The 13,832-nt window shown below is 41.0% G+C and overlaps 1 protein-coding gene across 1 annotated transcript in view; it reads right to left on the bottom strand.

The window, feature by feature from the left end:
• The window catches only part of RIMS2 (regulating synaptic membrane exocytosis 2), a 492,192-nt gene that overhangs the window by 361,918 nt on the left and 116,442 nt on the right, over positions 1 to 13,832 (bottom strand). The window contains 1 exon segment of the mRNA XM_067292312.1: positions 1,132 to 1,442. Coding sequence (XP_067148413.1) covers positions 1,132 to 1,442 — 311 coding nt within the window.

Here is a 13,832-nt window from a genome sequence, read left to right as displayed (position 1 = left end):
AAGTAAAACAAAAAAGGTTAGATTAATTACATTCAATCTGTTTCCAAATAAGACCAAATATAGGAAATAAAATATGGTGGAATACAGGAGATAAGGGGAAAGGAAAACAATTTCAATTATATTAGTTGCAAAAGATACTACAGTTGTCTAACTTGTTTCAATCTTGCTGTATAAATATTGTTAAAAAAGTTATGGCTGGGCAGCAGAGGAAGGTTGCCAGATGATCTTGCTCTGGCTGACAAATTTCAAGGCAAGTAGAAGTCTCTGGAGAGAGAAGATATCATTTCCCTGCAAACATGTGACCAAGCTCACTCTCTTCTTTCCCTTTCCACCATATTTTAAGTCCCATTTTAGTCTTGTTTAGAAAGAAACTCAATGTATTTAGTTAAACTGTTTTTACTTTTGTGTTACAGTAAAACATAGTCGCAGGGGTGAGAGCCTTCTGGTGCCTTTTGGCATAATCACTTCAAGAAAAAGAGAGGGCACTTTCATCTCCAGCCTCTGGCCAAGTCTAGGTCCTATCACACTAGTTTTAAGCAATGCCAGGTAACACTGAGATAAACCAAAGAACAACCATTGGTACTAATGACAAGAACTAACAGTAAGAAAATGAGAAACCATGAAAAAATTCAGGTCCTCACACAAAGATTTCACCATCTTCCATTCTCTATACAGCACACACTACAAGATGCTTTAATTAGGTAGTCTGAACAGCCACCATCTTCCATTAACCTGCCTCTTTAAGCCTTATTTTGAAGCAGTTTAGAATTACAAAAATTCTGCCATAAAGTAAGTTGCCACAAAGTACTGAGGCAGTTAGCTGTTGTTACAACAAATACAGAAACCTTCTGGATAGGACAATGACTAAGCTTCAACACAGCTGCAAGCACATGGACAAGGCCTGTCACACTCTGTCATTTTCCACGTGTTCTTTTTCTGAGAAGGGAGGAAGAAAGCACACTCTCTATGACCATGTGAACATAAACGGCTCCTCAGGTGCTTATTGCTTAAAATAGAGTTGTTTCAAAAATCCTGGTATGCAGAGATAAAATAAAAATAAGATAAAAAAAATAAAATTTGTAGCATAAATTCAACAGATCTTATTGGTATAAAGATTAAAAGCTTTCTTACCTGTCTGATGTTGTGTCACTCGTTACTTGGTGCTTTACACCTGAACCATTTTTAATTGAGTCTTGTCTTGTGAGCCCTTGAGATCTGTTTTTGTCCAAAGCTTGTGTGGATATGTCACCTGATGGTCCTTGGTACTGCGAATGCTCCTGGAGCTTTGCCTTTTTCTCTTGAGGTGCTTCCTCGTTCCGTAGACCTCTAACGCCTTCTTGATCACGCTGCTGTGATGCATTTGATCCACTGTTATAGAACCAGGCTCCTGATTTTGTGAGGATTTCTTGTTGTTTTCGGCACAAGTTACATACCCACATTACCTGTTCAAAGATATGAGAATGGAAAATCTGTTAGCTTGTAAACACAGTGCTTCCAAAGTTTTGGTCAAGTATACATCTACTGTTTGCTGCCATTTCCAAAGGGGGAAAGAATGCAATTTTCCTTCTATAAGATAAAGTTGCAAGAAATTTATCCACAGCACAACAAAATTGCCTTTACAACCTTGAAAGACAGTATTTTAATAAAAGTATAAATACAAAACATTTTTATGCTACTTCTGTTTTGCTATTTACAGTACACGGGATAGATAGTAGACGTATATATTTAAAGCATCTACCTATTAACATTTGCAGATTTGTAAAGGAAGACCAAACAATGAGGACAATAAAAAACAAAAAAGGCATAAAAAATTAATTACACAGTTAAATCATTCTCTAAGTTAGAGAAAGGAACACTGGAAAAGATTCTCTGCTGTTGCGAACAAATGATTTTATCATCCTCCAAAATGCTTTGCTGATTTACATCAGCTGGGCTCTGTATCTTGCATTTACCTGAAGAAGCTGACTTCAAGAATCACAGAATCGCTGAGGTTGGAAGGGACCTCTGGAGATCATCTAGTCCAACCCCCCTGCTCAAGCAGGGTCACCTAGAGCACATTGCACAGGATTGCATCCAGGCGCGTTTTGAATATCTCCAGAGAAGGAGACTCCACAACCTCTCTGGGCAACCTGTTCCAGTGCGCTGTCACCCTCACAGTGAAAAAGTTTTTCCTCATGTTAAGATGGAAGCGTCTGTGTTTCAGTTTGTGCCCATTGCCTCGCGTCCTGTCGCTCGGCACCACTGAAAAGAGTCTGGTCCCATCCTCTCGACACCCTCCCTTCAGATACTTGTACACATTGATAAGATCTCCTCTCAGCCTTCTCTTCTCCAGGCTAAACAGGCCCAGCTCTCTCAGCCTTTCCTCATAAGAGAGATGCTCCAGTCCCCTAATCATCTTTGTAGCCCTTCGCTGGACTTGCTCCAGTAGTGCCACATCCCTCTTGTACTGGGGAGCCCAGCACTGGACGCAGCACTCCAGATGGGGCCTCACCAGGGCTGAGTAGAGGGGGAGGATCACCTCCCTCGACCTGCTGGCACCACTCTTCCTGATGCACCCCAGGATACCGTTGGCCTTCTTGGCCACAAGGGCACATTGCTGCCTCATGCTTAACTTGGTGTCCACCAGCACTCCCAGGTCCTTCTCCGCAGAGCTGCTTTCCAGCAGGTCAACCCCCAACCTGTACTGGTGCATGGGGTTATTCCTCCCCAGGTGCAGGACCCTGCACTTGCCTTTGTTGAACTTCATGAGGTTCCTCTCTGCCCACCTCTCCAGCCTGTCCAGGTCTCTCTGAATGGCAGCACAGCCCTCTGGTGTATCAGCCACTCCTCCCAGTTTTGTATCGTCAGCAAACTTGCTGAGGGTGCACTCTGTCCCTTCATCCAGGTCACTGATGAAGAAGTTGAACAAGACTGGACCCAGGACTGACCCCTGGGGGACACCACTAGCTACAGGCCTCCAACTAGACTCTGCGCCGCTGATCACAACCCTCTGAGCTCTGCCATTCAGCCAGTTCTCAATCCACCTCACTGTCCACTCATCTAGTCCACACTTCCTGAGCTTGTCTATGAGGATGTTATGGGAGACAGTGTCAAAAGCCTTGCTGAAGTCAAGATAGACAACATCCACTGCTCTCCCCTCATCTACCCAGCCAGTCATTCCATCATAGAAGGCTATCAGATTGGTTAGGCATGATTTCCCCTTGGTGAAGCCATGCTGACTCCTCCTGATCACCTTCTTGTCCTCCACATGCTTGGAGATGGCTTCCAGGATGAGCTGCTCCATCACCTTTCCAGGGATGCAGGTGAGGCTGACTGGCCTGTAGTTCCCTGGGTCCTCCTTCTTGCCCTTTTTGAAGACTGCGGTGACATTGGCTTTCTTCCAGTCCTTGGGCACCTCTCCTGTCCTCCATGACCTTTCAAAGATGATGGAGAGTGGCTTAGCAATAACGTCCGCCAGCTCCCTCAGCACTCGTGGGTGCATCCCATCAGGGCCCATGGATTTGTGGGTGTCAGGTTTGCTTAAATGATCTCTAACCCACTCCTCCTCCACCAAGGGAAAGTCTTCCTTTCTCCAGACTTTCTCTCTTGCTTCCAGGGTCTGGGGTTCCTGAGGGCTGGCCTGAGCAGTAAAGACTGAAGCAAAGAAGGCATTCAGTAACTCTGCCTTCTCTGCATCCTTCGTCACCAGGGCACCCACCCCATTCAGCAGCAGGCCCACATTTTCCCTAGTCTTCCTCTTGCTGCTAATGTATTTGAAGAAGCCCTTCTTGCTGTCCTTGACATCTCTCGCCAGATTTAATTCCAAACGGGCCTTAGCCTTCCTCGTCGCATCCCTGCATACTCTGACAACATTCCTATATTCCTCCCAAGTGGCCTGTCCCCCTTTCCACTTTCTGTATACTTCCTTCTTCTGGTTGAGTTTTGCCAGGAGCTCCTTGCTCATCCATGCAGGTCTCCTGCCTCCTTTGCTTGACTTCCTACTCATAGGGATGCACCGCTCTTGAGCCTGGAGGAAGTGATGTCTGAACATTAACCAGCTCTCTTGAACGCCCCTTCCTTCTAGGGCCCTAACCCATGGGATTCCTCCAAGTAGGTCCCTGAAGAGGCCAAAGTTTGCTCTCCTGAAGTCCAGGGTTGCGATCCTACTTGGTGCCCTGCTGCCTCCTCGCAAGATACTGAACTCCACCATCTCATGGTCACTGCAGCCAAGGCAGCCCCCAACCTTCACATCTTCCACCAGTCCTTCTTTGTTTGTTAGTACGAGGTCCAGCAGTACACCTCTCCTTGTTGGCTCCTCCACCACCTGTGTCAAGAAGTTGTCACCAATGCTCTGCAGGAACCTCCGGGACTGTTTGTGCCTAGCTGTGTTGTCTTTCCAGCAGATATCAGGGTGGTTGAAGTCCCCCATGAGAACCAGGGCCTGGGATCGTGAGGCTACTTCCAGCTGTCTGTAGAAGGCCTCATCGACTTCCTCTTCCTGATCAGGTGGCCTGTAGTAAACACCCACCACAGTGTCACCCCTGCTAGCCTGCCCTTTGATCCTTACCCATAAGCTCTTGACTCGCTCTTCATCCACCCCTAGGCACAGCTCAATACATTCCAGTTGCTCTCTCACATAAAGAGCAACTCCACCACCTCGCTTTCCTGGCCTGTCTTTCCTAAAAAGCACGTAGCCATCCATGACAGCACTCCAGTCATGCGAGCTATCCCACCATGTCTCTGTAATGGCAATGAGATCATGGCCCTGCGACCGCACACAGATCTCTAGTTCTTCCTGTTTGTTCCCCATGCTGTGTGCATTGGTGTACAGGCATTTCAGGGAGGTGATCGAGCATGCAGGTTTCCTAGGAGGGATACCAGAGGATCCTCCATAGCCACATCCCATGTGCACTTCCCTGGCTGCATTCACCTGTTGGAGGCATCCCGACTTGAGCAGTCTTTTGCCAACTACCCTGTCACTATAACTCTCCCCTTCCCCCATCTTTCCTAGTTTAAAGCCCTCCTTACCAGGTTGGCCAACCTGTTGGCAAAGACCCGCGTGCCCCGCCTCGTGAGGTGGATCCCATCTCTCGCCATCAGTTGTCGATCTTCAAACAGGGTCCCATGGTCGTAGAAACCAAAACCCTGTTGCCAACACCAGCAGCGCAGCCAGTCGTTAACCTGGAAAGTCCGTCTCCTCCTCCTCTCATCCATCCCCCTCACTGGCAGGATTGAGGAGAAGATGACCTGGGCTCCCAGACCCTTGACCACCATCCCCAGAGCTCTGAAATCCTGCTTGATGGTCTCCAGTTTGCCCTTGGTGTCATTGGCGCCCACGTGGAAGAGCAGCAGTGGGTAATAGTCCGAAGAATGGACGAGCCTAGGCAGTCTTTGCATGACATCTCTCACATGAGCCCCCGGCAGGCCACAAACCTCTCTAGACATGAGGTCAGGTCGGCAGATAGATGCCTCCGTCCCCTGCAGCACGGGAGTCCCCCACAACAATCACCCGCTGCTTTTTCCAGGCGTTCCGGCAGGGCACAGGGTCTGTTGTCCCAGGTACTTCCCTTGCAGCCATGCCCATCTCCTCCTCATCCTGGAGGGCACTAAACCTGTTCTTCAGCTGCAAGTCTTCGGGAGGAGTAGGAGCCTTTCTCCTCCCATGAGCAGTGACCAGTTTCCAGTCTTCTTCTATGATGTTATGATGTACCGTTTCACACGGCACAGAGCCCTCTGGCAACTCCACTGCTGCAGGGGGTTGGGACTCAAGAAGTGACTTGATTTTCAAAGCTATTGCATATGAAAGCCATTTTTAAGTAAAATAGTAATATACAGGGCAGTGAGTCTCTCCATTTCATAGCCAAGATTTAACTTTTACTGTATACTTACTAAATTATTAAAATGACTAAAGCTTCCCGGTTGAGGGATCGTGCACTTATTCATGAGATTTTTAATATTACAAAATGTATTTGCTTGAGAGGTTTTCGTATCTGATCACCTTAGTCACCTGACAGTGAAGAAAACTGCCAGTGCCAATTATTTCTGAAGTTAATTTTACATTCAGTTCTTATATTATGTGACAATAAACCAAGATGTAATGAAAAGAATGTAACAGGCCAGTTATTAATACAACAGCATATTCAAATTAGTTATTGTGTTATCTTAAAATTCTGATTGTATAGAGCATTGATTCACCTTTAGTCCTTCGTCCTTTTTCATTTGTCTTTAGCCTTTTACTCGGCTCTTCTGTTCTTTATATGTTTTTTCTCTTACTTTGCAGACAAAATTATATAATTTTTTAGATATTCTATACATGTTCCTTGAATGTCTACACTCAACCTTCAGCACAGTTTATCATGCCTCCAGTTCTAATCATACATTGAGATGCCCTTCATCCTTGGTTCACATCACAGTACGACCAACAGCCTAGTTAATGCTCTTCATTATTCCTTTAAGTGCAGCTAGTAAGTTAGCCGAATCACCTTGAAAACATAATTTCCCTCTCCATAAAACATATAGCTCAGTCCACCTGAAAGGTTTTGAGAAGCTGCAAACTGCATCTTACTTTTATTCTTCAGTAAATTATCTAACAGAAAATTTGGGCCATGCTGTCTAGACAAGTCTCACCAAAAATGTTTTGATGAAAGCTTCCTATAGAAGGCTACTTAGGTATAGAGCTCTCACTCAAATTGAACTCACTGATTTCCTCATTCCCGAACTGCCAGGCTGGGGGCAGGAAAAGTAGGTGTTACTTGCTAATTTAATCTTGGCACTATGCCATCCTGATAAATTTCCCTCTTAAAACATTTTATAGCACTGATATTCCACCTTTGAGAACTCCTGTCATCTTATTTCAACAAGCAGGACAAGCTATCAAAGTGTGGACGCAGGATAAAAAAGAGAGACTCCCTAAGTAGCTGTCTGAAATAGGTTAGATCTCCCCAACAAAGGTCAGCACCATGTATGCTTCAGATCTGGCCAGTATCCAAATACAGGTGTTAGAACAGATCTGTTTTACCTTCTCTAATTAATTTAATTAATTCAATTCCAAATTGAATTTTCAGCAAGGACAGGAAATATTTTTGCCTTCTTTAACTGATTAACAATAAAAGCCTTTAATATTTCTGATTGCTTTGTACACAGCTGAAAAATGGTCTAAGTTTCCATATATATGTCAGTGTAATGAGAGGACCAGATCTGACACAATTTTTCAAGCATACAAATACATAAGAATTTGAATGACTACAAGATCAAATCCCCCAAAGCCTTTGGGTGTACTATTTTTTCTCCTGTTGGTAGGAGATGTTAAAATGTCACAAAAACTAGGTATCACAGGCATCACAATTGAGCAAGTTTGTCCTTGGCTCTCAGCCACATTTTGTCCCAGAACACTGCAATCCACGGTGACCACTATTATCCTCTTGTACCCAACAAAATGATAGGTCCTTCTGATAGGAGATAATTTAATATCTCCTCCTCTAAAAATAGAGTCAGGAAGAGGGCTCCTGATCTAACCTCTTCCCCACAACACACACAATTTAGTGATCTGCTTCAATATAAATCTCAGCTCCTGACAAACTAGGTAGCTGATAACGTGTATCAGAGCACAGCAATGCCATTGTTAGTGCCCTAAGACCCCCCTTATGAAATGGGCAAACTTTTTATGATAAAAGTTTGATCAATCCCTGTCCCCATTTAAAGATGCTGTCCCTATCTTACTTGCAAATATCTACTGTACGGTCATATGGCATTTTGTTTCCATCTCTAAAGTCTGGAGTCTGTTTTTCCATTGTCAATGACATTTCACAGAAGATATCGTATCATATCCCAGGTCCTACTGAAGTCTAACTGGTTCCAAACATACTGTGCAATGCTTTTTACAGACTACCAAAGTAACTGGGTCAGACCTGCAGGAAACAATGAGTACTTTACCAGAAAACACATCATGAAACATAAAGAAAAATTTATAAAAGAAAGAAAAATAAAAATCTAACTTACGGTGTTCCACAATGGAAAAAGAAATTCAAATACAGAACATGAAAAATACACATATATTTCTGTATTTTGCAGATTTTTCTATCATTTTAAGAGTGCATTGTAATATTTATTACCTAGCACTTCTGATAAAGCCTTATTTACAATGTACTTCCAACATCCAGGCTTCCACTGTGTTGACCTAAGGATTTATAATTTTTGCTTAAAGCAATTGCAAAGAATGAACAGAATAGCCACTGTCACACACAGAGAGAAATAGATAGGCTTTTAACACGCATCAAGAAATTCAAGCCCTCAGCTATTAAAGGGCAGAACTGACTTCATCTTATCGTAGTCTGTAGTGTTTTTTCTGCAATTTAAAGAATACCGGTAATTTACAGTGCAGGCCTCTCAAATACACGACAGACATGCATATAAGGGTGTCACAAGAGCAGGGACAACAAGGTGGCAGACTCCTGGGCAGGAGTCCTCCTTCTGCTACCACACGCCTCTGACATGGGCACAGCCACTCCGCAGCTCACGGGCCCTGCTGGGCAGCTCTGCTCCTGCCCGGCTCCAGGCACGAGGCTGCATTTCACATGGCTGTGACAGAGGCACAGCAAAAAGCAGGAAAGGGGGACAAAATGAGTGAATGCCATGCTTAATACATGCATTTTGCAATATCTGCAAAGAAGAACAACAGTTACCCTTCTAAAATAATAATTTTAAAAGGCCTAATCCCTTAAAAAAGATATTTACACTCCCAAGTAATCACACTCGATTTTAAAACTCCTAAAGATTGACCAGCACTACTCCGTAACGTACTCGCATCAAAACATACTCATGAGTATTTTCTGTATACGAACACCAGTGTTGCAATTTGTGGGTGTCAGTTCTGCTCAATATTGGAACGCTGCCATTTTAAAAGACAAAATGGACAAAATCTGCTCTCCAACATCTTGAATAATTATTTTTAGTAGTAGTTGAAAACTGGAATCTAAGTGCTAGTGATACTGTACCAAGAGATGTGCATTTCAATACTAAAGGCTGAAACACCACCTAGTGCCTAGCATAAAAATTGCTGAAGTTATTTTAAAATACATTTCTCCAGTGATTTGTCAGTGGCCACACAAAATGTCTCTAGCCTCGCATTTTAACATTAACTCTGAATTTAATTTGTTTTTTTAAAGAGTTTTTTTTATACAACACTTTCTTTTTACAAAAAGTGTTCCAAATTAGGATTAGACGAGTTTTCTTCAAACCTTCAATCCACTTTCAGTTCCCAAAGATTGATTCTACACACGGAACAAACCAGTTACAAACTTTTTTGGATTTCTTCACCAGTTTTTTACAAGATGATTCTATAATATGCTCTTGCATCTACTAGCTCCTCCTAAAACCTTTGATCACTTAAAATCAGAACTTTTTATTTATTACATAAACCCACAAAAAGCAAACTCTGCAAAACCTGAAATATCCATTTAATCAGCCTTTGCATATCTGCAGCTATCTCTGACATAATTAATGCAAAAAACATTACTCTTTTTATTGTCCTAAATAAAGACATTACACACTTGTCAATTAGTGGAAATTCTTCACAACACATTTCATACACCACTTTAAATCTATTAAAAATGGAAAAGATATTTATAAAAACAAAAAGATATTTACAAAGAAAGTACATTTGTAGATATTTTAAAGCTAAAATATACATAATTTAATAAAGTGGATAAAATAGCACAAACATTTTAATATGTTCAGATGAATTATGTGAAAAGTCAGCTACCTTACAAAATACCATTCGCTATTCCCCTATGCATTACTGAAGTCCAGATGGCCCAGCACTAAGTTCTAAGAACAAAATGGAAGTCTTACTTCATTTAAGATTAGATTAAAAGAGACAGTCTATTTGATTACATACCAGATAAGAGTCTGAACTTGATAGCTTAGACACTATAATCTAAGAAATGATGACACCAAATCATCATTAGCCTTCAGAACAGTATTTTGAACTCTAAGTAGATGTGAGGTACAAAATTTTACTGAAAGGGTAATCGGGTTTCTAGAGAATTGTAAGGTTTGTTATTACAGTATTATCGTATCTCTTAGCATTACACTGCTTGCTGAGTTAGTGTTATATTAACTGCTGTGCTTGTTGTTATTAGTCTCCTCAGGTTTTTCAGAAAAATTCACTTGGTGTACAAGTATACACATTATTTTGCTTGTCCTCATATTTTAGGTAAGATACAATTCCTTGGACATTCTACAAGGTAACAGCAATACAGCATTGAAAGGAAGTGGGAGAACAAAGGAAAAGGTAAGAAAAGTCTCACCTCTTTCCTCAAGTTCAGCATCAACTTTACTAAACATGTTTATTGAAGTACTAGTTAGTTTTCTTTCTTTCTTTCTTTCTTTCTTTCTTTCAAGAATCACAGATGCAAAACAATTTGATCACATCATGGAGCAGTGCAATGTCTGAAGCCACCATGTACCAAAGAGGTTTCTTCAAAGAAAGGAGTAGTTCAATCTCCATTAGTCACAGCTCTGGCTTGGAACAGACACTGCTGAATCAGTGTTGGCCCTTGGGAGCATGAGTCAGCTGCTGCTGCACAGTCACTGAAATTACACTTATACAGCAAATCCAGGAAACTTTGGCTAATGGGGTCGTTTGCTCCTCCCAGCTAGAAGCAGGGGCCAGTGGCATCTTCCTTCCCTCCAGATGCAATTTCTGCTGGGCTTTCCCCATTTTGCATATTTGAAACACAACAGTAAGCATTTTCAGAGAACTGAGAGTTTAATCAATGGGTCTCTTGGTTCTGGGGCTGCATGGGCCACTGTGAACATTGTGTCCCCAAAAAATGAGACTGATCTCCTTTTCTGGATATTGGTTTGTTTCCAAAGACATTAAAATCCTCCAAAGTTTTTCAGTAAAATAGCTTGACATTCCATTATTAATGGCCCATGTCAGAGGTAAAACTCTTTAGTGGTCTTCATGATATTTAGAGGGGGAAGCTCTTTAAATTACAATAGACCTTCTGAAGTTAGCTAAAACATCAATTCCTATCTATTTAGTTCTATACACCAACAAAAAAGAGCTCATATTTGTTCTAAAAACAGTAACTTTCTTTTTCTCCACTCCAAAGCCTGGATTCTCTTTTACAGCTGAGACTACTAATCTCTATTACTGGTGAGGGAAAGTCTGTATTCCTTTTTATGAGTTGCTTCCTTTTAAATCTTTAATTTTTATATTTCTTTTTAATGAAAGTAACTGTTCAACACTCACAGTGTGTGATATCAGTAGCCAGCACTTCTATTTCTGGAAAGCATAGGGGCTTTCCAATGACTGGAAAATATAGGCCTCATCGATAGAGATATCTTTCCAGAGGTTCAGGTCAAGATTAATGATACGCCTTTTGTAGTTACTAAGATCTATCTTTAAGGCACAGCCTTGTTATCTCAGGGAGAAGGAAATGGTGTAAACAGCAGGCTTGGAATATATATTTTAAGGAGGCAAGAAACTTTTCCAGTTCATGGTACTGCTCTGACTGTACTGACACATGTAATCATCTTGTAAACATGAAGGTCCACCATATCACAGTCCACCTTTTTTTAAAAAAGAAATCTTGCTTTTCTTTTCCTGCTATTTTCTTTCCAAGCATATATTCTTTTTTTAAGCTTAAAAATGTCTCCCTTCCTTCCTGTTCTTTTTCAGTGTTGATCCTACTTTAGGCAGGAGGTTGATTGCCTAAGGTGTCTTCCAACCTGAATGATTCTATCATCATTTGCAACAGCATTTCCATAACACTTTTTCTACATAAATACAAATCCCAAATAACTGTTCTCACGCCAACAGAATTACTCTGGATGCATTTGATTGTAACTGAGAACAAAAACTCCTTGTAGTGTGTATGGACTGTGAAATTTTCCTTAAAGATATTTTAGCTTGTATTAGGTATCAATCAATTTTATTACATCTCTTCCAAAGCAAAATAAATGTGCAAGATTTCATATTCTCTAGAATATGAAAGAAATCAACAACATTACTGAGACTGCATGGTAGCTCCTTCTGCTACTGTACTATAGCAAATAGAGGTCGTACCTTACTATTTATCCATTTAGCTGTACCTTACCATACCTGCAGGTTACCTTCACCTTTTATGTAACACCATTTCCTTCAGTGAAAGGAATGCATTTAGTCAAGTAAGTCCATTACAGGAGCAAAGATTACCTCTAAATTTGTGACTGTTATAAAAAATAATTGATAAAAAATTAATTCTTTTTCCAGGATTTTGCTATGCCACTAGTCTGTGCTATGGTACTGCCTTTCACTTTCAGGCAAGTAATAAAGGTATAATCAGTTTGGCTAACTGCCATAACTGCTGGAATGTTTATTTGCCCTATATCTGTACTGCTGTATTTAGCTGTTTATATTTGCCTCACAGACCAACACCACCCCCAAAAACTCTATTAAATACCACAAGGATTCCAATAGCCGTTAATAAAACTGGGGAAGCTTAATATATGAGGCTAACATCTTTACATATGTTTTAAGGGATATATGTATTTGCACATGTAAATTTTGTATACTAAGAGAGGGCTATTATATTGTCAATTTGCTCATAAGCTGATAATGAATGGATATATTACGTATAAACATTTATGATGGGGTCACCAAAAAACAAGCCAGCCTAAAGTAACTCCCTTGATACAGTATATAATTACATGATTCTATTTTTTAAGCATAAAAGAGAAAAAAGGTTAATACAGTAAGTGACTACAATTTTAAAAAGGTGTATTGACTCTTCTGAACTAATGCTGTTTATCATCCTAATGATACAGTACATCTTTTCTACATCTTTTTTTTATTACTATCCTTAAGGCATAACCTGACAATTTTGTCTGTAAATTTTCCTTTCAACCTAGAGCACAATCAGTGAATAACACACCTCACTACGAAAACAAATTATTTATCTTGATAGTATGTAATAAAGCCCTCCATATGCACAGTAGCACTTGAAAGTGCTGGCTGGAAGACTAATTTAGGTGGGTTAATGCAAGCTAGAGGTATTTCATGAACATGCAGATTCTTCCTAAAGCATACTGTACACAAAGAAGCAGTTCACATATAAAATAACTGATGTTCTTAAACATCTATGGTCTATTTTACAGCAGGCAAAATAATGAATTTTGCTTTTGTTGCTGAACCAGAAAATTGTGTAAAAACGTTTTGCAAGTCTAACCGCTAGTCGTTTCATTTCATGATACACCCAGACTCTTTGAAAGGCCATTCTTCTTCAACAACTTGACCATTTGTTAAAAGTAACTTTTTTAGATCTACTTATTTGCCTTTTTCATTATGGCAGAGGCACACCTCAGCACACTCCAGTCTGAGGCATTTCTAATCAATGCCAGTGGACATAGTGCACAACTCATGCACACAGAGCCATATTAGCCATACCCAATTCTTTTATGAGTTTTCATGATTTCATGATGAACCAGACTTCCAGTGATAAAGCAGCTGACATGAAACCTGGTGAGGTCTGGACAGAGTACACACCAGCAAGCATTGCATCCCAGCAAATACAGCTGCACTGCTTCCAAAACTGAGCTTGTAAGCCTGTACAGCACTTCGCAGTGCCACAAGGGCTTATTAAGTAAGAGTGGTGCTTTGCTGCATGAAATAAACCTGCTATAATTGCACAGAATCCATAACAGTTCCACAAAGCCTTTCTTCAACCTTGGAAACTTGCACAGTCATGTAACGTATGGAGAATGTGCAGCTGACCAAGACACCTTTACTGAAGTTTCAGATTTGTAACAACCTCAAGAAAGCAAGAGAATTGGAGCATACATTTGCTCTCAATCTTCCCAGCAACAAT

The sequence above is a fragment of the Apteryx mantelli genome, chromosome 2, assembly GCF_036417845.1.
Source record: "Apteryx mantelli isolate bAptMan1 chromosome 2, bAptMan1.hap1, whole genome shotgun sequence".
Lineage (NCBI taxonomy): Eukaryota > Metazoa > Chordata > Aves > Apterygiformes > Apterygidae > Apteryx > Apteryx mantelli.
Note: the sequence above shows the minus strand (reverse complement) of the source record. Positions and strands in the feature narration are given on the sequence as shown.